This window comes from Triturus cristatus, chromosome 1_1, assembly GCF_964204655.1.
Source record: "Triturus cristatus chromosome 1_1, aTriCri1.1, whole genome shotgun sequence".
NCBI classification, from domain to species: Eukaryota; Metazoa; Chordata; class Amphibia; order Caudata; family Salamandridae; genus Triturus; species Triturus cristatus.
Genome location: NC_140579.1, coordinates 541,838,042 through 541,861,812, shown reverse-complemented (window position 1 = coordinate 541,861,812; position 23,771 = coordinate 541,838,042). Strand labels below are relative to the sequence as shown.

At 45.7% G+C, this 23,771-nt stretch overlaps 1 protein-coding gene across 3 annotated transcripts in view; it reads right to left on the bottom strand.

Moving 5' to 3' along the window:
- Window positions 1–23,771, bottom strand: part of KIF21B (kinesin family member 21B) — a 1,294,294-nt gene that overhangs the window by 405,525 nt on the left and 864,998 nt on the right. For all 3 annotated transcript variants that reach the window (XM_085643177.1, XM_085643182.1, XM_085643184.1), the window contains one exon: window positions 14,221–14,368. In XM_085643177.1, coding sequence (XP_085499303.1) covers window positions 14,221–14,368 — 148 coding nt within the window. The remainder of the gene's footprint in view (window positions 1–14,220; window positions 14,369–23,771) is intronic.

Here is a 23,771-nt window from a genome sequence, read left to right as displayed (position 1 = left end):
ACATAAAAGCCTCAACAATGGGCGAGTTATTAAATATTAAGTTTATTTTTAGTCATAACAACAGCGAGCCACCACTGTGCAGCTGCCTCAGGACCACTCAAACCCTCACTTGTGGAATGTTCCTAACATTTCATCACCATGGAACCCCAAGCCATAACATTCTAAAACATAATTATATCTGGTTAAGAACGAAACACAGTCTTCAAGTGGTTCCAGGCACTTTGTCCGCATTGCAATGGATTCCTACAGAGTGGTCCTGATGCAAGGAATGAAGGATGCTGAAGATGCTCCAAGGATGCAGTGGATGCTATGAGGTTGATGCGGGGTCTTGCTGCGACTACTCCTCGGTCCATGAGCTGGGTAAGGCATTCCTGGTCGTAGTCCAACGTAGTCCTCTCCAGGCTGGCAGGCTGGTGTTGTGGTCACAGACAAATCCTTGCTGAGTCAATAACTTGGCCACTGAGGGTCCCTGCAGCTCTCTGACAGCACTCCCGGCTTCAACGTACTGAGGTGCAACTCTGTGCGTCGGGTCTTGGTCCCAGGTGTTGATAGCAGTGGTGATAAAGGCATGAAGACTTTTGGGCTACCAAACTACCTCAGTAGACTTCTTCAGCTGTTGTGTCCCTGTTCTGTGAACAGGACAGTCGGCTGGCACTTTTAGTCTCCATGCTTTGCTGGGCTCTAGGATTCCTACTCCTTGAGCAGGACACAGCAGGCATCATCGTTCTCTTTGCTAGCCACTAGGTATAGCACATGCAGTCTTCAACGGTGCAGTCTTTTTTTGCTCCTATCTCGGTGCAGCAGGGCAGTCCTTCCTCGGTCCTCCTCCCAAGTCAGTTAAGATCTAAGGTCTGGATGCCAGTGGTGCCCCTTTTATGCTTGGAAAAGGTCCCCAGGACAGGATGCATTTGGTAGCCAATGGGCTACAAGGTTCCTTCCCACATGGTGACCATTTCCTATGGAGTGTGGCATCTGGCTATCGCAGGATGCACCATTCTGCCCACTCCCAAAATGGGGAGACCCCTCTCCCGCTGTTCAGACCTCACTCACACCCTGGGGTGTGTTAGTACCTTAGGGCTACATGCCCTTAGGGAGACTGATTTGGAAACTGGTTTCCCCTGTCTGTCTGTCGAAACAATGGGTCAGCCCTCCTCCCTAGTGTTACCCATCTGCCCTTCAAAGTCAGCTTCTCCTTTGACTCCAGCCTTTTGGGGCTAACCACCAAGTGGCTACCTTGCAGGAGGGAGGGAACACGTCCCGGGCCTGCAATTCCTCATTGTTTTCCTTCCTGAGAGTCATTGGCATGTCTCTCCAGAAGGCAAGAAAGCTGTCTTGAGAAACAAACTCCATGTGTGCCTCGGGAAGGCACAAGAGTTTTAAAGGCAACAAAGTGGCAGATTTGTAAAAGGTGCACACTGCAACAAGTTACGTTAATTTCGACTTGAGATACAAGTTGGAATTAACGTAACAGGTCGTTTGATACCTCGAAGCACCCTCTTTGGTTGCACCATTCAGCAGTTAGCACAGTTGCGGGGTCAACGTGAAATCCTGTACTTGCCAATTGGACGACCGAGTCTTTCCACAGTGAAAACTGTAGTTTTGCGTGTTTACTGTCAGGACATGTAAAATACATGCCCTGCCCGTGTCGTATGCTGCAGCTTGCCTTAAGACACGGCAGGCCTGCCAGAGGTGCCACTTATTCAGATATACAGGGGAAGTAGTGGCTTTGCCGTTCCTTTCAATGGCAAAGTCAGGCTAGCAGTACACAACTGCTCTACTAGTCTCCAGTGGTGGACTGGGTGGCTTGTGTTACTTGGAGGACATTCGAAGTGGCAGGGCTGCAAGCCTGGGGTACCCCTTAAAGGTACATGCCCTGGGTACCAGGGTGCCCTATACTGGGGATATACAGGTAAGTTAGCCATTTACAATTGGGTACAGCCAATTTCACATACACTTTAGGGTAAGGGCACTAGCACTGAAGTCTGATTAGAAGGCCTCAGTGCATTCTCAAAGTCGAAACACCAGCAGCATCAGTCAAAACAAACTTGGGGGTGACCACACAAAGAGAGGCATTTTCTTACAAATAATTATGGGTGTACACTGTGCCAGCCACACTGTGACATCCATGTAGGCACATGTAGTTATGGGTACTAAGAGCAAGCATGGGATACTGATGTTGCTTGATGTTTTACAAACAGGACCGTATTCTATGTGTGATTCTATTTGATGAATTGTCCTATTACACAACCGATTATTATTTATTTATTAGGGAGTTTTATATAGCGCTAGCCTGACCCGAGGGAATTGGAGCGCATCACAGCAGTTTTAGAGTATGCTTCACAGCAGTTTTTGAGTAAGATTCATACAATAAAGCCGTATTCTGCATATAGGTTCGGAAAGTCTGCGTGTGCTGAGCAGCGTGGAGGTAGTACTTGAGTCCTGAGATAACCTCATAGAGTGCACGTTGTCTTGAGGAGGATACAATAAAGTGGCATACTACATATGGTTTCGGAAGTCCAAGTGTGCTAAGCAGCATTTGAGGTAGTCCGTGATTCCTGACATAACCTCATAGAGAGCACGTTAGCTTGGAGTTGAAACACTTAGGTGGGTGGGGCGTAGTTAGGGGTCTAAAAGCAGGGAGGAGGTAAGTCTTATAGCAGCAATGTCTGGGAGAGGCGACAAGCAGGGATTTGCATTTGGATGGCAGCTATTCATTCTGGAGAGAGTGGTTGAGGAAAAGGACTTTTAGCTGGTTTTTAGGTCTCGCCTGACCCAGCGCATGCGCTGGTCTGGCGAGACTTTTTGTGAGGGTTCAAAAAAGGCCGCTTTGATGTTTGATCGCGATCACTTTCGCGGCCGCTTTGATGTTCTCCGTGAGCCAATGCTTGTTTTTTTCTGTTTATTACTTCTATTTAGTAATGGTGGCACCCGTGCTTTAGCTTATACATCTTAGGCTAAAGTTGGGTGCTGAGATTGCTTCAAATGTAAAGAAATAGACAATTCTTTACTTTTGAAGCAATGTCGGCACCCGACTTTAGCTTAAGATGTTTAAGCTAAAGCACGGGTGCCGCCATTACTACAGAGCAGTAATAAACAGAAACAAGCATTGGCATAGCCAATAGGTCTCGCTTTTGGGACCTTATAAGTATTTAGTTATGCAACTGTTGCATAGCTAAACACTTATAAGGTCCCAAAAGCGAGACCTATTGGCTATGCCAATGCTTGTTGAATTTTGTGAAGGATGAGATAGTCCTGATACCGACTGGGATAGCGTTTCAGATTTTGGGCGTGTTTCCGGCGAAGGACCATGCGGATAATTTTTGTTTGCGAGTTTTCATGGGGAGGAGTAGTAGGGTACTGGAGCTCCTGAGGTTCACTGTCTGACCAGCCCTCTTGAGCTTAGCAGCCAAATTCTCAGGTTTTCCTGTGTGCAGGGCTTTGTGTGTGCGGCAGGCAGTTCTGAAACTGGCACGCAATTCGACTGGGAGCCATTTTAGTTTTCTGAGTGCTGGTGAAATGTGGTCGTATTTCCTGATTCCAGTGACCATTCTAGCTGCTGCATTGAGAGTAGTTTTGAGGGGAGCTAGGTGAGATTTAGTTGTACCAGTGAGGGTGGCATTCCCATAGTCGAGTCTGGATAGCACCAGTGATTGTGTGGCTTGTTTGAGGTCATTGGTTGGGATGAATGGTTTTATTTTGTTAAGTAGCTTCAGGTTGATGAAGGCACTCCGTGCGGAGTTCTTGATGTGTTTGGCCATGTCGAGTTTTGAGTCTAGGGTGATTCCTAATGATTTTGCGGAGTGGGTCAGAGTGTGATTGCCGTTAAGAGCATCCAGAGCTTTTAGCCATTCCGAAATATGAGGGTTCTCTTCTTATGTTTATGTTTGTGTTTTACTGTGCATGGTGCTTTCTGAGTATTATATTGTGCGCTTAGAAAGAAATCCACTCGTTGGGTGTTTTACACGGTATGTAACGCCATTCCTCTAGGTGTAACGCTATGTTGCACTGCATGGTGCTTTCTGCGTACTGGAGTGTATGCTTAGAAAGTAACCCTTCTGTGCGGTGCTTTACACATCAAGCTGCAACCCACTTTATGTAGGCTTTATGGATTGTTGCATTAGAACTCCCTTAGAAAAGAAGCATAAGGAGTATAGCAAAGGAACGCATAGAGAACACATTTGTGTCTGCTTGAACCAGTGGCTGTAGTGGAATCCCTTAGAATGACTGTAGTGGAGTAGAATTTGAATGTGATGAGGTCACATATTTTTTAAAGATCTTTTATGGAATGAGTGTGACATTCTTAGGAAGCTAAACAGTAGCACAGTTTATGCCATTGCCCACTTTGGCATTACTGATGGAAGTCTAACTTCCACAAGGGAAGATTTTTTTTATGACATCGGCTACTGGTAAAAGTTTCCCCTTGTATGAAACTAGTGCTTGTTTGACTGTTTGTATGCGCTGGACGGTGGAGAGCTTGTCCCTTTATGCCAAGGATGCCCCCCTTAGGCTAAGATGTTTCCAAAGGTAGACGTATGTTAGATCCCTAATGATTTACTTAGGGATGACAGGGCCTCAGCTTGACTTGTCTGAGAGCAGAAGTTATTTGTTTTTTTCTCTTGAGGTTTTAGTCCTCTCCTTGTAGGGCATTCTTATGTAATCCTTCTTCAATATGAGTGTCATTATAGGGCTTTGTACTCCTAGAGCGTCAATTTTTAAAGATTATTGGAGATAATAAAAAAAATTGTACTGCTAACTCAGCAGATGATTTATGTTGGCCTTTGACTAACACAGCTGCCCTGGCAGTGTTTCGTATTTAATTGTTGGTGTGTATGCAACCTTGGCTCTTAAAAGACTGTGTGATCACCTATCGTTTTGCAAAAAAAGTTCATTTTCTTGATACAAACACATGATCTATTTGCAAAAGTAATGTGACCCCAAGGCTTACAAGGACTGCTGCCTGCGGCCTGATATAGCTGCCGATAAAATTTCAACTTTTTCGCAGTTTTATTTAGCGCAAGTGATTTGCAAAGGGTCACAGGATGTTGAGCAAAGGCCGGGACTGGAACCAGTTCCAAAGTCGGCAGCTCTGGCTTTTAGTCCACATCTCCTTCCAATCACAGGATGCTGAGCCTAGGCCAGGTCTATGAAACCACAGTTTGATGTGGTCAAACAAAATATTGGAATGTTTTAACAAGCACTGGCAATGCCAGTAGGCCTGTCTTCAAATTAAAGTGCCTTCTGAGACAATTATGGGTTCGGACATTCAATAGGCCATAATGCATGCACTATGTCACTCATCTTAGCACTCATGCATCCATCATCCACGCATTGAATCATTCTTGGATTCATCTACGTACAGAGCTTCAATAAACTCATACAAAAACTCAATAAATTATGCAAAACAAAATTAAAATAAAAAGTAGAAAAGAAATAATTCTGCCAGCTACACAAAGCAGACATGTTTGTAATAAATACAATTAAGCTTAGAAGAGGGTGTCCATTTTGCAACAGCATTATACATAGTGGTTTATTATTTTGGAGTTCCAGCTGGCTACCACGTTTAAAATCAATGTGTTGGTCATCCTGGAATAGTAAAACATTGAAACTATGGACAATACCATTCCATAACGGTGGCCTGATTTAGCGGCTGAGGTGTTGTGGAATGAGGTGCATTGCAGATTAAATGAATGTAAAATCATATGCCTGTTTTCACTCTCTGGGTTGCTACAGTACATTCTAAAAATACATGAAGTAATAAGATGAGACGGAAAGAAATGAGAGAAAAAATGGAAACTAGTAGTAGCCTTGAAGCATTCTCATTTTCAGCTGGTTGTGCATATGATCATATAATTGCCACAAAATATCCTGTTCTTTCAAAGAGATTCTAGCAAGAATTCTTACACTGCAAATATTCTTACCCCTAGGATTTGTCAGAGGGAACAATCAACAAACAAATCCTTGCCCACAAAGGTTATCTGTGACATTTCAAGTAACTAAATATGTGTCTACAGGGCTTAACATTATACAATAACAATGTACCATGAAAGGCCCATTCGCTTTAACATATGTGTTCCATAATAAAAAAATGAGGCCTATTGCCTTTGTTGTAATTATTATAAAAACTGATCAGAATGGTATCCGGCATAACTTTTTCCAATGAACCAATAAGGTGTTTATGCTTTATCATTGGCTTGTCACCATAACCAACTCAGACCTACTGTATTAAGCACAAGCTTTCTCACAAATCAACCATCAGTTACACAGTAATAACATTACAAATATGTAGAGCATTACATTTGGGAAAACCATAATCATCCTTCCTAAGAGGGCCTTCTAAGGATTATCTCATTGCAAATCTTCTTTCCCTAAGATTTGAGTAAATCACCTATGCCAAAACCCTTGTCAATTATGGTAATCTGTGAAATTCCATTTAATAAAATACCTGTTTATAGGCTTTGACCACATTGTGATAACAATCCAATCTATGAAATCTGGCCTAACATTTGACAGTGAACAAATTAGGCTGAGAGTCTTTACCATTGGCTTGAACCAAAACCAACACAGGCTTACTGAAGTGTGCATATGCTAGCAACTATCATACATACAATTAAAGATCTACAAAATAACAGGTGTCAAAACAATATATAGCCCCTCTCAAAAGGTACAAGAAGAAGAATGACATTTAACATCTTCTACGTCCAGAGGTGGTCACATGGGATGAAAAACAGAAAAACCCTTGCCTACTAAAGTAATCTGTCGGATTTCATGTAACAAAATAAATGACTACAGCTTATGATACATTGTGATAACAATCCACCCTTAAAGGCCTACTGGCTTTAACAAATGCTATTCACAATTCATAAGCAAAACCTTCTAGCTTTGTCAGAATGTTTTATGATACAGAGATCAGACCCCTGCTTTCTTTATCAGTGAGCCATCCAGGCCTGTCCCCTTTATCACTGGTTTGTCACTATAGTCAACTCCGGCTTAAACCACTGAGCGTAATATTTTCAACAATGCAACCATCAGGCACACAGTCACAAAATTAGAAATGTAAACAGCATTACAGTTGGCAAAGCAAAATACTAGGTCTCATAAGAAGGCCTAAAAAGGATAATCATAGTACAATTCCTCCATCTTCATAGCTTGTCAGTTGACACTAATGCCCTTCCCTACTACGGTGCACAGTGAGATTTCATGTAACAAAATACATTGCTGCAAATTTTAATAGAGTAATAATCCACCCATAAATGTAGATTAACTTTAACATATCATTATAAAAAATATATACCAGGCCCACTGACTTAATCGTATCTAGAGCATAAGCATACACACAGCAATCAGAGAATAACAGACATCATAACTATCTAATTATCTAGGACACGTTGTTTAATAGCATCACAGTGGCATTTGTTTGACCTTAAAGGGCAAGCTCTAGCCATCACAGTGCCATGTGTGTGACCAAAAAGGTCAGAATAATTAGCTTTGCTTGATAAAGAACCTGGCTGAAGATGCTGGATAAACAAATTATCAGGGCTGCCTGGAGGATAAGCACTCTTTCAGTGGAAGCACACAGCTTTTGACAAATTAAAAGCTGTACTCAGATGAATCAACATCTGGGTGGAGCCACAGTCCCTCTCTGTATTACTCCTGAAAGCTTCTTTCTTGATCACATAGCTCAGAGACAGCCACGCTGTCAAGTAGAATTATAAGGAAGTCTTTGTTTTATATCTTTTTTACTGGCACAGTTTATCTTACATTAAGACGTTGAATATCAGTGCAACAATTTTCCCAGTACCTCAACATAGTCCGGAATCTTGTGAGGCGGCAGGCCTCCTTACTCCACCGAGAGAAGCCCAGAAGGAGTCAGTGTAATAAAAATGTTGGTGAGATCGTTCATAGGTGCATACTCCGTTTCTTTTTCTTCTTCAAAGTTAATATAACAGCAATAAAGAAACAAAATTGGAGCAGTAGTTTTGCGAAGCCAACCCCATCCTTAGAAAAATTATCTGCTGGACATCAGTGAAGACATCATGTGAGGTTTTGCACTTCAGTACTCCCAAGTACACCCCCAAATATTTTCTACTTTAACTAAAACAAGTAGTAGTTCCAACACCAACAACTTGATCAGGGAAGTATGCACAGCATGTGATCTACAACAACACATGCTACACCATAAAGTTTCCTTTACTGTAGCAGGGAACATCATATGGATTACCAAGGCTCAGAGGAAGAGCTGGGCAGCACTTTGATGTCAGCCATTCAGTAGTGATGTGAATATTGTGTTTTAGATAGCAGCTTACTACCTACTTCCCTAAACATCTGCCCAATGGCATTCTACCCAACGACGTCCATTGATGGCAGTATTATCCCTGTTGTGGAAAAAGAGTTTGCACGGCCATCATAAGACACTGATTAGTATATATTAGTAGACCCACCATCTATGTCAGGTGTGAGAAGCCCATGGATTGGGAAGAAGGAGACCCCTACGGAACAGTGAGCCTGCTAGCTAGTAGGGAGAATTACACAAGGGGTAAAGACTGGGGCTAGGTACAAGTATTGGGTTTAGTTAGAGGAATACATTTCAGGCTACAATTTCACATAAATAAACATAAGTTCAAGTGCACTAAACATTATATATACACACAAGACCATAAGTTTGTATTTTTTCCACACATTTTTTTTATTTCAATTGCTTAAAGGCAATGTATAGTATATTTTTTGTACTATATATATACTGCGAAGGGGATTACAAGTGAACTCACCGTGCATCTTTTCATGCTGAAATCGGCTGTTGTGGATGGTGTGCTGCCCGAGAGCCAGCATGATGTTGGGACGCCATTTTACGTCGAACAGCCAATTACTTAATTGGCTCCCCTCCCGGTGTGGGCGTACCGTTCTGCAGCAGCTCTAAGTATTTCGTCCAGTGGATATCCTTAAAGAGGGATGGGGTCGCGTCATTTCCTCATTGGAAGTGGAAGCAGTAACATCCCGGAGGACCCCAGGCGAGAATAACTTTGTGAAACTGGCACTGAGGAAAGCTTAATGAAGCTGAAACGCGTCTGCATTGAAGTTCCACAGCCTCATGGACTTTGCTATTTTTGTGAGAAATAAATCCACGAGTAAATCACCCTTGCTGTGTCAGACCTCTTCTATTGTGAGGGGGTTATTGGACTGTATGTTTAAAACAGTACGCTTTCACTGTTTACGGCACGCCCTCCCGTTTAGGTGCACCGCGATAGAAGGCAACCTTTGTAGTGAGTACGAAAATACAACGCGGAGCCCCCCTAGCAATTATTGACGACAAAGTCACCATTTCTTGCAAAGGGGGGGAAGGAAGCAGATTTACTGCGAAGGGGATTACAAGTGAACTCACCGTGCATCTTTTCATGCTGAAATCGGCTGTTGTGGATGGTGTGCTGCCCGAGAGCCAGCATGATGTTGGGACGCCATTGTACGTCGAACAGCCAATTACTTAATTGGCTCCCCTCCCGGTGTGGGCGTACCGTTCTGCAGCAGCTCTAAGTATTTCGTCCAGTGGATATCCTTAAAGAGGGATGGGGTCGCGTCATTTCCTCATTGGAATTGGAGGCAGTAACATCCAGGAGGACCCCAGGCGAGAATAACTCTTTGTGGAACTGGCACTGAGGAAAGCTTAATGAAGCTGAAACGCGTCTGCATTGAAGTTCCACAGCCTCATGGACTTTGCTATTTTTGTGAGAAATAAATCCACGAGTAAATCACCCTTGCTGTGTCGGACCTCTTCTATTGTGAGGGGGTTATTGGACTGTATATATATATATATATATATATATATATATATATATATATATATATATATATATATATATATATATATATATATATATATATATATATATATATATATATATATATATATATATTACCTACTGGCGGTTGCCAGTAGGTAGTTATAGTTAGGACCCTGTTTCCATAGGAAATCCGCAACATTCTATTTGGAATAACTTTGGCGCCGGTCGACGAATCCTCGCGAAATTTTCAAAATAGGTGGGGCGATACGCTCCGCTCCTACCCTGAAAGTCTCGGGGGGATTCGTCAAGCGGGGGCTGAGAAAAAAGGGGGGTCCCAAAACGCGTTTTTCCCATGCATTTTTCCATAGGACCTTTAGACACAGCTACAGCCCGAACGGCTGAACAGAGTTACTTGAAATTTGGCAGAGAGGTAGTCCTCAGGTCAAGGAAGTGCCTTTTGTAGGTTTGGTGTTAATCTGTTCAGTAGTTCCTGAGAAAATAGCATTTAAATCAATATATATATCTGTGGCAGCTTACGGTGCGCTTACGGTAAGCTTACCGTACGCGTACGGTGACGTGCGCGAGCGCGATTCTGATTGGCTGTTAGATCTTAGTAAACATTCGAATCGGTCGAAACCAGGAAGCGGCGGCCGCCATTTTCTCTCTCGCACTCTGAGGGGGGGAGGAAAAACAAAGGGAAAACACATGTAAAGGGGCTGTTTAGACAGCTCCTAACCACCTAGCCTTGATGAAGGTGTCCCCAAAGAACCCCCAAGGGCCAAAAGTAAAAAAAAATGTTTTTCGAAAAATCGCCGATTACGCTTACCGTACGCGTACGGTAAAAAATATATATAAAAAAAAAATTAACCATACTCTCCCTACCCCGTGTGCAAATGGTGCCCGGAGAGCACCATTTGTGCATGGCATATGACACAACTGAAAATATAAATATTTAAAAAAAAAAAATTAACCATACTCTCCCCACCCCGTGTGCAAATTGCGCCCGAAGGGCACCATTTGTGCATGGCATATTTAATCAATGAAAATGTAAAAGTTTACCTTGCACAACGAAGCGCATAATATGCCCTCCATGTGCGCACGGTGCACGAAGCGCATCGTGCGTACATGGCCCATCCAGCGTAACGTGGGCACGCGGTGCGCGTAGCGCACCGTGCGCCCACCGTGCGTGCACGGCACTAACTGCGTAAAGTGGGCGCGCGGTGCGCGAAGCGCACCGCGTGCTCACTGTGCGCGCACGGAATGAACTGCGTTAAGTGGGCGCGCACGCCACGAATGGCGTAAAGTAACTTAGCATTTAAAAAAACGTACAAATTCACTGAAAAAACCATAGGTTTCACACACGTTATAGTTGGGAATTAGCATTTAAAAAACCTTGCAAATTCACTGAAAAAACCATAGGTTTCACACATGTTATAGTTAGCTGGACATTTTACTGATAATAAACCTATGAAATTCCCCCGTTATAGTTAGTGCAGGCAACTATAACTCACGCAACCGCAATCCTCTGCTGATGACATATGTGTCTTTATGAAAAAAAAATATTTGTAATATATGTATAGCTAAAATGTAATGGAAGAAGACATGGGCAAATAAGTGTCTAAATACAGTATTAGCATCAGCAGAGGATTGCGGTTGCGTGAGTTATAGTTGCCTGCACTAACTATAACGGGGGAATTTCATAGGTTTATTATCAGTAAAATGTCCAGCTAACTATAACATGTGTGAAACCTATGGTTTTTTCAGTGAATATATATATATATATATATATATATATATATATATATATATATATATATATATAGGTATCAACAGTGCAGTTGATCTCAATAATTATTGATCCATGTGTATAGTATATTAATATACATTCATTGGTCTGTGAAAAACATGTAAATAGACAAAAGCACCTGTCTAGAGAACCTATGAAAATACATAAATGTGACAAACACAGTTACCATTACAAGACAGACATTTAAATAAAGAGACAAATAATAGTTAGATTCTCAAATAATTTGAGGACTGGCAGTAGATGGAAACACTTGCAGACTTGTTTCTTTTGCATTAAAATATCGATAGTGCTACAACCCATGCTTGAGCGCCTCCAGCCAGATGTGGACAACAGAGCCATGCTAACTTTTTTTATTATCCTGGCCATGGTTGCAATAATTCAGATGATGGTTCTCCCTATTCTACTCTATACTCTACAGAACTACCCCTTTCCCCTCAAACATTCTTCAATGAACTTACAGCAGCCCTACACACTTTTCATTGGCAGTGCTGTACCCTTCGAGTGTCAATGCTCAAATGTTATAAATTCACATAAGATGGAGGCCTGGCCAAGGCAGACCTCTTTTCCTACTACCGAGTGCCACTCAGCTCCTTGTACTCGACAAATGGCTTTTCAACACTAACAGTGATCCAGCCTATACAACTGAGCTTAGGGCCTTAGGAGATTCACACCCACTACACTATACATAAATGGAGATACTCCTCCAAGAGATATTCCTCCGGCAACTAGGCTTGCTCTTCGAGCTTGGTTTGACACCTTAATGCAGATTTATTGGCAGGGTCGTCTTACTAAGAAAATCTGCTTGTGCCACAGTACATTACATGCAGATATTGCAGCACTTCCCGATTTGGAGGGATGGGATAGGCTGAGTGTTTTTAATTCTGGGGACAATCCTTACACAGTCCATTCTGGAGTCCTTTGCATGGTTACAAGAAGACGTTTGTCTACTTCGTACTCAATTCTTCAAATTTCTACAGTAACAACCCACTTTGCCTCCCTACATACTGCGGGTGGACTCAGTTTCTGACTTCAGTCCATTTGAAGCTAAAATCAGAATGGACGACATAGGGCATGAACACAACCTTTCTCGTATATAGATCAATTGTTAATAATACACCTGACACATTTGACAAAGTAAGGGAGGCATGGGAATCAGATATTGGCCCTCTGGAGGTTAGAAGCCCTGAGAGATCTAATTTATTGATAGATACCACCTCCTGCAATTTAAAAACCTACAGTGCGTATGCTACACAAAAAAAGAGGCTGTGGCAGACTGAATGAGAATTGTTTCCCCAGTATCTCCAATGCCAGGCTGTTTTAGGGGGTTTATTACATATGATCTGGCAATGCAGAACCCTATCCATGTTCTGAGGGGCAGTGTAACAGTCTTGTAATATAGCCTTTCAGCCCGCTGCCGAGGGCTATACCAGTTGTTAAAGGCCTTGAACACGAGTTATAAGCTCAAGCGGCAGGCAAGAGCTTATAACGAGGTAGAGGGCCTTTAAAAGCCGGTATAGCCTGAGGCAGAAGGACTATAAGACTATTAGAATATTCCACCCAGTAAGGGTAGAATGTTCTAAACTAAAAAGGGATAAACATGAAGACAAAGAATGGAAAGTTGGACCTCTGGGCGTACACAAGCCATTATAAGCCCGGAGCTACTCCACTGTCTTCTATGGAGCACTCAACATTCCAATGTTCTAATAAAGTGCTGGGTTCCAGAATTACCTTAGATCTGCATGTAGTTGAAGATATCAGTCTCTCTAAATATGAAAAGCTTTTGCTGTTGATGCCATGATAATCAACAAACAAGACATCACCGAGAATTGGACAGCTAGGCATGGAGCCAATGCAAGGGAATTGTGGATCAGGTGGTGATGACAAGTTGTTTGTCAATGACTGCAAGGCAATGATACATGGATATGTGGTAATTGTAGACATGTATTATGACTAAGGCTCCCTGTTTTCCGTTTTTACTGATTTTTACAGATAAATACAGACAGAAAACATTCATTTTCTTGTCTGTATTTATTTTTAAATATGGATAAAAATGTAAATCAGGTTGCTTTTATAGTAATTCTAAATACTGTCTGCCATGACTGCCAGGCCAATGGCTGTGTGGATTGATAGGTAAGGGGGCTAAAAAAAAAGGAATTTTAGTAAAGAGGCTTTAACAGAAGTAGATATGCACAAGGTTGAGTCTGAAATGTGCATATTTTCTTATAAGTGCATTGATTTAAGTTTTGCAGGTGTTTACAGCATTGAATCCTGGTAGGCATTCAAGCATCAGTGCATATTTACCGGTTAAATAAATGTGGAAATATACTAATTTCATCTTCATTTTTCCACAAAACCCAAAATAAATATGGATAAATACAGATAAAATTAGCAAAAAATAAATATGGATAAATACAGACAGAAATGTAAAAAAAAATAAATACCATAAAACCGGGAGCCCTAATTATGACTAATACTATGACTCTTTTTTGTTCTTTGTTTTCTTTTGTACATCGTGATGTCATCACTGTTAGTGTACAGTATCTTTTCAGAAAACAATATTGATGATGCTATCAGGGTGCATTGTTAGCATGCAAAATAAAAATACATTTATTTAAAAAATCCATGGTCCTTCAATCCCACCTTGATCAGACGTTCCATGTCAGCCTCCAGGTTTACAATGGTCATTCTCTGCATAACAATATCCATGACCCGCCGCTCCAGAGATTGCCACTTCACCCGTGCTGCTTTGCTGAAGGTCTGATTAGGTCCTATACAGGGAAATTTCTTCCTGCAAGTTAAAAGAGGATGTGAGACTGTGTAGGAGAGTAGGATCTGCACTTATTTTGCTTCCACTTTTTTTCTGATGTTAACACTGGTTTCTGGCTATAGTCTGGCTGGGTCCCTGCTAATCAGGGCCCCAGTCTCTCTGTTCTCTCTAAACAACTTGGAGTGCATATTAGATGCACTAGTGATTGGATACTGTGGTACCTTATGAGCCCCTAGTATATGGTACCTTAGGTACCAAGGGCATAGGTACTTCACAGGCCTACCAGGGGCTGAAGCATGTATTATGCCACCCCTGGGAAGCAGACTAAATCTGACACCACAGGCCTGCTAATGCAGCCTGGGTGAGGTAGTGTTAGCACTCCTCACTGAGGTATAGGTTCCCTATATCTCACCATACACACACATATAAACCTATCAGTCACCCCTAAGGCAGGCCCTATCAATCCTGAGGGCAGTGTGCTTGGTTTACAATGTGAGGGGGTGCCTCTGCATGAGCAGGGCCCCTCTGCAGCTGGCAGAGTCTATTCTCTGTGGCCGTTTGTGGATGCGGTTAAACAATATACTCTTAAGTGCATTATAACCTACCGGTAAATGCTAACTTTGGAATGACTGCATCAAAACATGTCGTGTTTGGTGTCAAACAACTTGGAATCATACCCCCACACCAGAAACTGGTGTGGAAGTATGATCCCACCCTTCTAGAGGGGACGACATGTACCTACTGTGGAAACATGGTAGAAATCTGAAGAAGCCCTGCCATCACAAAATGGATGCCACCAGCACAGACACTGGGCTTCCCTCCTGCTGCTGACTGAAACTCGCAGTGGAGGAGGCCCAACAATAGGCATCCTGTCACAGGGAGGTGTCACCACCTTCCAGACAGGATTTAGTGTATTGGGGCTGGGTGGGTTCACTCCTAGAGTGCTTTGAAGTCCTGCACTGGGGGAGCAGTAGGCTCCTCTGTGCATATGCCAGCTCAAACCGGTTCAGGGGCTACCTGCCCCTGCTCTGGCGCGAAACTGGACAACGGGAAGCGGGTGTAACCACCCACTCCCCTGACCCTCCCAGAGGAGTGGTCATAGAGCTAGTCCCTCCCTTTCCTTTAGTATAAGATAGGGAAACCTTGCCATTGCAAATCAGATATCCCTGGACGAGGCTCTACAAGAAGAATCCTGGACCTTCGACGTTCCACTACCTTTGGAAGACTGAAGAATCTCCCTTGGAGTCAAGGAGTGACTCCCCTGCTTGGCAGGCACCAAAAACATGAATCAACGGTCAACAACTTTCACGCTCCCGCTGGAGTCCAAAGTCCCTGCAGCCCCGGAAGTGGATTTCCTGACTTCGACAGCCATTGTGAGTCCCCAGCAGAGCTGAGGCGAGTGGACCACACGAGTGACGAGGAACAGCAATACCCGGGTACCGTGCTCTATTGTCGAGTGCAACCCCTTCACAATGTTCTACGAACTTGTGCATTAGAGCACGTGTGGTCCAAGCCTCCAGCAGGATTTCCCTCGAAAATCAGTGGCCTACCTCGTCCCGAGTGACCGTGGGCTCCTGTGAAGCGAATCCTCAGGAGGCGTCTTCACGATCCCTTGCCGGCTGGCTTGTGGGTCCCCTAAAGACTTTCTCATCGAACCAAAGGGCTCTCCTGGTTGCTCCAGGCCTGCCCTGACTTACCCTGGCAGGGTGAGTCCCTCAGACCTTGCTGGTCTGCACCGCTGACTTTCTTCAATTTCCATGAGACTTGCTGTTGCCAAGGCTTGTTGGCTCCAATCCGGTTGCCGACACCTCAGTAAGCTGCAGACTTCGTGGGACACTCTGAATCCATCTCCTGGTCATCGTCGACACCTCCTGGACCTCGTGGCTGAAGAGTCAAAACACCCTTGATCCCCTGAAATCACCCGAATTACGTGGGCATCCATCTTCCTGGCCCCGGGTCACTGGCAAGTGACTGTGAACACTGTCCCTTCTGCTTTCAGGTCTTCTTCATCTTGAATCCAGCCTTGGATTCCACCGGACACTTCTCCAGTCTTCACAAGCAGCAAAACTTCTTCGGATTCCATTGAAAACAACGACGCGACCAGACACCAAAAGACACCTATGCACCCGGCTTCCCTGGGTGAGGTAACTCGTACACTCCGGTGCTCCTGTGGGTGTTGGCCCTCGAAATACTTACCTTGTAAGTGGCTTGCTTGTAGACTCTCTAGAAGTACCCAAAAACTTTAAAAATCCAACCGCGGCCCATTATCAACGCATCTATACCCCGGAGGCCTCGGCCACCGTGGCAGATAATGAGCTCTTCCTCAGGGACATCGCAATGCCTCGGCTGGCCGCTTCGGGGGCTGAGGCCCTGGAGGCGGATCTGACGGCGGAGGAGATCACGCTGTCGATTTTGGCCCTCGGCAGTGGCAAGGCAATGGGGCCCAACGGAATCCCAATCGAATACTACAAGCAAAATTCCGCTCTTGTGGTCCCTCACCTATTAGCCATGTATGGGGACGGTCTATCGACGGGGATTCTCCCCCGTGATCAGAGGATGGCTACAATAGTGGTGATCCCGAAACCCAACAAGCCGTCCCACGAGTGCTCCTCTTATCGCCCGATCTCGCTGCTTAATGCCGAGGCGAAGATCCTGGCCAAGGTGATAGCAACGCGGCTGCAGCCCTACCTTTCGACCCTAATACACCCGGACCAGTCGGGATTTATGCCCCACCGGAACACCGCCTTGAATCTGCGGCGTCTCCATGGCATCATTGCTTGCCGCTCCTCGATCGAGGAAGATGCGGCCATACTGTCGTTAGATGCGCGGATGGCGTTTGACAGAGTGGAGTGGCCTTTCCTCTTCGCCGTCCTCCGCCATATGGGGCTTGGCCCCAGGATTTGCGCGTGGATCCAGCTGCTTTACACTAAAATCCTTGCACAGGTGGTGGTCAATGGCCGCGTCTCTGAGGCCTTCCCGCTGGGTCGAGGGACTAGGCAGGGTTGCCCCCTCTCCCCGCTCCTATTTGCTATGGCTCTCGAGCCATTGGCGGCGTGGGTGCGACAGGATCCGATGATCCGTGGCCTTAGGTGGACGTTGGACTGGGAGGATCGCATATCCCTTTATGCGGACGATGTGCTCCTCTATCTCGCCTCGCCGGCGCGCTCTATCGCCTGTCTCCTCAACATATGTGAATTATATGGTAGTAGGTCCGGATACGAAATAAACGGAGAAATCCATCTTATATATGCACCGAGGCTCCCCACCACGGCTTCCGTCAGGCTGTAACATTCTAGTAGCTCACGACGGGTTCAAATATCTTGGCGTATACGTCACGGCCGACCGGGACAAATTTGTCGCGGAAAATCTAATGAGGCCCCTCCAACGGCTTCGCACCGACGTTAAACACTGGCGCGCATTGCCGCTTACATTGCTTGGGCGGGCTTCGCTCTTTAAGATGCTCGCCCTCCCGAGATTCCTCTATGCGCTGCAAAATACCCCCTTCCCCATTGCACCCTCTTACTTCACTGCGATCAACGCTGAGATCACTCGTCTCCTCTGGGAGGACAAGTCGCCTCGCATCGCCCTCCATAAGCTTACCAGTGGCTGGTATGATGGAGGTATAGCCCTCCCCGACATTAAGACCTATTACTGGGCGTCGCACCTCATGGTTATTAACCAGTGGCTCCATGTGCCGGGGGATGACCCCGCATACCGTATGGATCGACAACTACTCGGCCCCGGAGGGGTGATGGGAGCCCTTTACAACCCAAAAAGGGGTCGCGTTCCGGCGGGGCCCGCAGCCCATACCCTCCGGATATGGCACGCGGCGCAACGGGCGATGGGATGGGCCGGGAAGATTACCCAGGCAACGCCGCTTTGGGACACTAGGCAGCTCGGGGTACTTCGCACTACCAAAGGGTTCCACCAGTGGGATCTTATTGGTATCTCCAGGGTGGGAGACCTCTGGCGCAAGGGAGAGGTGATCACTTTTGCCCAACTGCAAGCGGATTACGACCTGGCGGACACCGAGCACTTCCGATATTTACAAGTTCAACACGCTCTTCAGGCGGCGATGCCACGTGGGACTCGGCTCCCTGAGTCATCGCCCTTGGAGGACCGGCTCCTCATGGAGCATCTGCTCCAGAGGGCGACGTCCCTAACGTATCGGAAGATAATAAATAACCGCCCCGACCCTTTTTCCGCCCTCAAGGGGAAGTGGGAGGCAGAACTTGGAGAATTTGATGAGACGGACTGGAATTCCGCGCTCTCATCCCCCAGGGAGGTGGGCATATCTTCCAAGCTCAGACTGGTCCAACTCAAAATTTTGCACCGCACATACTACACCCGCACCCTCCTATTCAGACTCCACCGGGTGGAGTCCCCGCTGTGTCTCAGGAACTGTGGCCACGAGGGGACCTTCTTGCATACCCTCTGGGAGTGCCCTGTCGTGGCGACTTATTGGAAAGGGGTGTTGCGTATTCTCTCCCAGGTAACAAAAATTCCCACGCTGCCGGAACCTCGGCTGTGTCTCCTCAATGTCTGGGAACAGACGGACCACAAGAGGGTGACCCAGCTTTGGGTGACTTTGGGGCTCATGCTTGCAAAGCGTAATATAGCCCAGAAATGGGGATCGGGGCAGGGGCCTACCCTGACGCAGTGGATCCGAGATATGGACCTTGTAATGGTGACCGAAAAAACTGTATATGTCCATAGAGGGTGCCCCAAGAAATGGTCCCAGGTCTGGAGTGGATGGAATGTATACAGGGGAAATATCTGTGAGCCCCCACCGGATGCAGCGGACTCGGATCTCAGTGACCAGGATTAATGGCTCCACTGCTGGAGACGGGCGGGGATGGGAGCGATGGTGTGTTGTCATTGGGCTGTTTATTTCTCTCTGTGACACCTGTATTGTCATTGCTCCGGTACCTTGTAACCCTTGTATGCCATGCCTTGCACTAAACGAGTGGTGTTTGTTTTATGTTTTGTTGATAAACCCAATAAAAATATTCCAAAAAAAAAAAAAAAATCCAACCGCGACTTGCTCAATTGAAATCAATAGGGAACCCGCGGCTGTGTTCTCACACTGCACGCGTCTCCCGTGGGTCCTTTACTTACCTGCGTTGGGTGGATTAGTGAAGCCCCAGCGATTCTGCAGGCCCTAGGCCTTGTCCCCTTGCAAGTCGACTTTCCTAAACCTCTTTTTTAGTATATGGTCTGGTAAGCCCCTAGGGCCCCAGCCATATTTGTGCTTAACTTATTGTGAAACGTTGATATTTGCATATGTTCCTGACTTCTAATCTCATAAAGAGATTAGTAGAGTGTGTCTAGTAATAAATACATATATATTTGATATATATACCTGTGTGGTGTCCTTTCATTTGGTAATTCAAGAGATTATAAGGTAAAACAAGCTGCTTTACATTCCTCTGAGACTTAGCCTGAAGGCTGCTCTCCACAGCTACCACTAGGATAGCTTTCTTTAAAAGGTTGTCTTAAACCTATCTACCATAAGAGTCGAATTGGACTGGTGCAAGGTGGCCACTTTAACTAGTGACCAGCATATGCCAGGCCAACTTCTCACATTGGTGGGCAGCGTGTGGGATTCCAGCTTGCCATTGTTTTACCAGAAAATCTCTATTTGAATTACTAACTGAAAACCACTAAAGGTACTCAAGGTACATATAAAAGTCAAGCTTAGTATCAATAATTTCTACTGAACTTAGAGCTGTGAGTGAAGGGATAGCACACCCTTGCTACAGCTCAAGCTAGGATCAGTAGGCCACAAACTAGTGTAGGTAGTACAACACTGCACAACACTAGAATGTCCTCAAGGGATGGAGCCAGTGGGTCCACCCAGCCTCAGTATAAGGACATGACTTTCTTTGACCTGAAAGCCATGTGTGTTGCAAGACACCTGAAGCTAGGACAGAGTCCCTCCACACTAGGCCTGATAGATCTGCTGACAGCAGATGATCTGAGGTTGGCTCTAGGAGCTAACAGATCTGAATCAGGGAGTGGGTCAATTACAGTGTCTGGGTCAGATGATGAAAATCAAGATGATCAGAACTCTGTGATTGAAGGGCCAGACCCACATGTGTCTGAACAGGGCAGAGGAATTCTTCCTAAGAGAACTGACAGAGTGGAGGAGAGGCCTAGGTCCCTTTCTAGGGACTCTGACCACTCATATCACTTTGGCAGAGAATCTGTCCGGGAGCTCATACTTTAATAGAAGAGAGAACTCCATTTAAAGAATGTACAAACTGCTGCAGTATGAGAAAGCAAGGTTTGCCCTTAAGGCCTTAGATAGAGAAGCCTTTGAGCTCCAGAGAGCTTCTAGAAAAGAGGGGTTAGAACCCCCTGGTGGCAGCAACAGTGTCCCTAGAGTCAGAGATAACATTCCAGACCATAGGAACCTGTCCAAGGTTGTTCCTCCCTACCAGAGTGGGGATGATATCCACAAATGGATAACTGCTATGGAGAGGGCCTGATGAGTACAACAGGTCCCCCCGAAACAGTGGGCAGCAATCTTGTGGCTCTCCTTTTCAGATAAAGGTAGAGACAAGCTCCTCACTGATAGAGAAGAGGATGCTGATGACTATGAAGTCCTGAAAAGTGCATTAATAGATGGGTTTGGCTTAACCACTGAGCAGTACAGGTTGAAGTTCAGAGACACCCAGAAAGCACAGAATCAGAACTGGACAGGCTTTGTAGATTGTGCAACCAAGGCTCTGGAGGGTTGGCTGGTTGGTAGTAGAGTAACTGATTTTAAGGGATTGTATAATCTTATGATGAGAGAACAGATCCTTAATATTTGCCAAAACCAGTTGTTGCATCAGTATCTGGTGGACGCTGATCTGACCTCTCCCCAAGAATTGGGAAAGAAGGCAGACAAATGGGCCAGAACCAGGGTGAGGCAGAAAACCCAGAACCAAGGGGGTGACACTAAGAAGCAGGATCCTAAAGGCTCTGAGAAAGGTGGGGGTAAGTCAAAAGACCAGAAATCTTCACAAGGGCCCCAAAAATCTGCATCTGGTGGGGATTCACAGTCTACAAAAGGAAAAGGCCAAAAGAAGCCCTGGTGCAAATTATGTTAACAGAAAGGGCACTGGACTTCTGATTGCAACAAGTCCAAAGACCAAACCACCACCACTCCTGCCCCCAAGTCATCTGTTCCCCCTAGTTCAGCTACTGGTGGAGGTGGTACTCAGAATAAGGGTGTAGTAGGGTTGACTCTGGGTTCTGAAGTGGACTCTGGCCTAGTCAGAGTACCCACTCAGGCATTGCTGGTTTGTGATGGAGACATTGAGATGTCCTTCCTAGTGAGCCCGAGTAATCTGGGCAAATACAAACAGCAGCCTGTAATAAATGGCAAACAGGCTTTGGCATTCAGGGACACAGGTGCTAATGTCACCGTGGTGGCAGAGGATCTTGTGGACCCTGGGCAGATCATCCTGGGTGAAATGTACCAGGTTACCAATGCAAGCAATGTCAGGACCAACCATAGTCTGGCAGTTGTGAATTTCTCCTGGGGAGGGGTAACTGGCCTCAAGAAGGTAGTAGTCAGTGCAGACCTCCCTGTCGAATGTCTATTGGGCAATGATCTAGAGACTTCAGCCTGGTCTGAAGTAGAGCTATGGACTCATGCTGAGATGATGGGCATACCTGCAGAGGCATTTGCTGTGACCAGGTCACAAGTCAAAATGCATCAAACTGAACCAGCTCTGGATCCTGAAAGTATGGACCAGGTGCTACCCAAGAGGAGGAGCAGTAGGGTTAAGGCAGTGCCTTCCCCTCGGTCTCAGATCTCAGATTCCCCTCCTGAGGGAGGAGAAGCAGATCCTGAAGAAGGAACTGCCCCAGAGGGACTTGAGCCTGATCAGGTTGAGTTCTTGGGGGCAGAGGGACCTTCCAGGGAAGATCTGAGTAAAGAGCAACAGTGCTGCCCCTCTCTTGAACCCCTCAGACAGCAGGCTGCTGCTGAGGCTGCTGGGAGTGCTAGTGGGTCCCATAAAGTTTATTGGGATGAGGGATTCCTATATTCTGAGGCTAGAGATCCTACCCCTGGAGCCACCAGGAGGTTGGTAATACCTCAGAGGTTTAGGGGGTTCCTCTTGACCCTAGCACATGACATCACTTTAGCAGGACACTTGGGCCAAAACAAGACCTGGGACAGGCTTGTTCCACATTTTCATTGGCCACACATGTCAGAGGACACCAAGGAGTTTTGTCGCTCCTGTGTCACTTGCCCAGCCAGTGGCAAGTCAGGTGGCACAACAAAGGCCCCCGATACCACTACCTGTGGTGGGGGTACCCTTTGAAAGGGTAGGGAGTGACATTGTTGGTCCCCTTGACCCTCCAACAGCATCTGGGCACAGGTTTATCCTGGTAGTAGTGGATCATGCCACCAGGTACACAGAAGCAATTCCCCTCAGGGCCACTACAGCCCCTGTGGTGGCAAGAGCCCTCATTGGAGTTTTCTCCAGAGTGGGTTTCCCTAAGGAGGTTATATCTGACAGAGGTACAAACTTCATGTCAGGGTATCTAAAAGCAATGTGGAAGGAGTGTGGTGTAAACTACAAGTTCACTACTCCCTATCACCCATAATGCAATGGGTTAGTTGAAAGGTTCAACAAAACCCTAAAGGGAATAATTAAAGGCCTCCCAGAAAAGCTTAGGCGAAAATGGGACCTTTTACTTCCCTGCCTTCTGTTTGCATACAGGGAGGTTCCACAGAAGGGGGTTGGCTACAGCCCTTTTGAACTTCTGTTTGGGCATTCTGTAAGAGGTCCATTATGTTTGTTGAAGGAGGGCTGAGAGTTACCTCTCAAACCTCCCAAACAGGATGTGATGGACTATGTACTTGGTTTCCGCTCCCAGGTGGCTGAATACATAAAGAAGGCAACCAAAAACCTAACCTGGAGGCAAGCCAAGAACTACAAAAAATGTGGCATGACCAAAAGGCTGTGCTGCCTGTAAACCAGCCAGGGCAAAAAGTATGGGTGTTGGAGCCTGTGGCCCCAGCAGCTCTCCAAGACAAGTGGAGTGGCCCCCATACAATTGTTGAGCAAAAGGGAGAAGTCACCTACTTGGTGAATCTTGGAACTCCCAGGAGCCCCCTAAGGGTGCTCCATGTCAACAGATTGAAACCATATGTTGACAGGGCTGAAATGGTCTTGCTCATGTCAACTGATGAGGAACAGGAGAAGGAGAGTGACCCTCTCCCTGACCTGTTCTCACAGAACCCTGATGATGGGTCAGTAGATGGTGTTGCTTTGGCAAGCAGCCTCACTGACCATCAGCAAAGAAATTAGGTTTTGTGTAGACTACAGAGGCATCAATGCAGTCACCAGGACTGATGCCTTTCGAATTCCCAGGACAGATGAGCTGATTGATACTTTGGCCTCAGCCAAATATCTGAGTA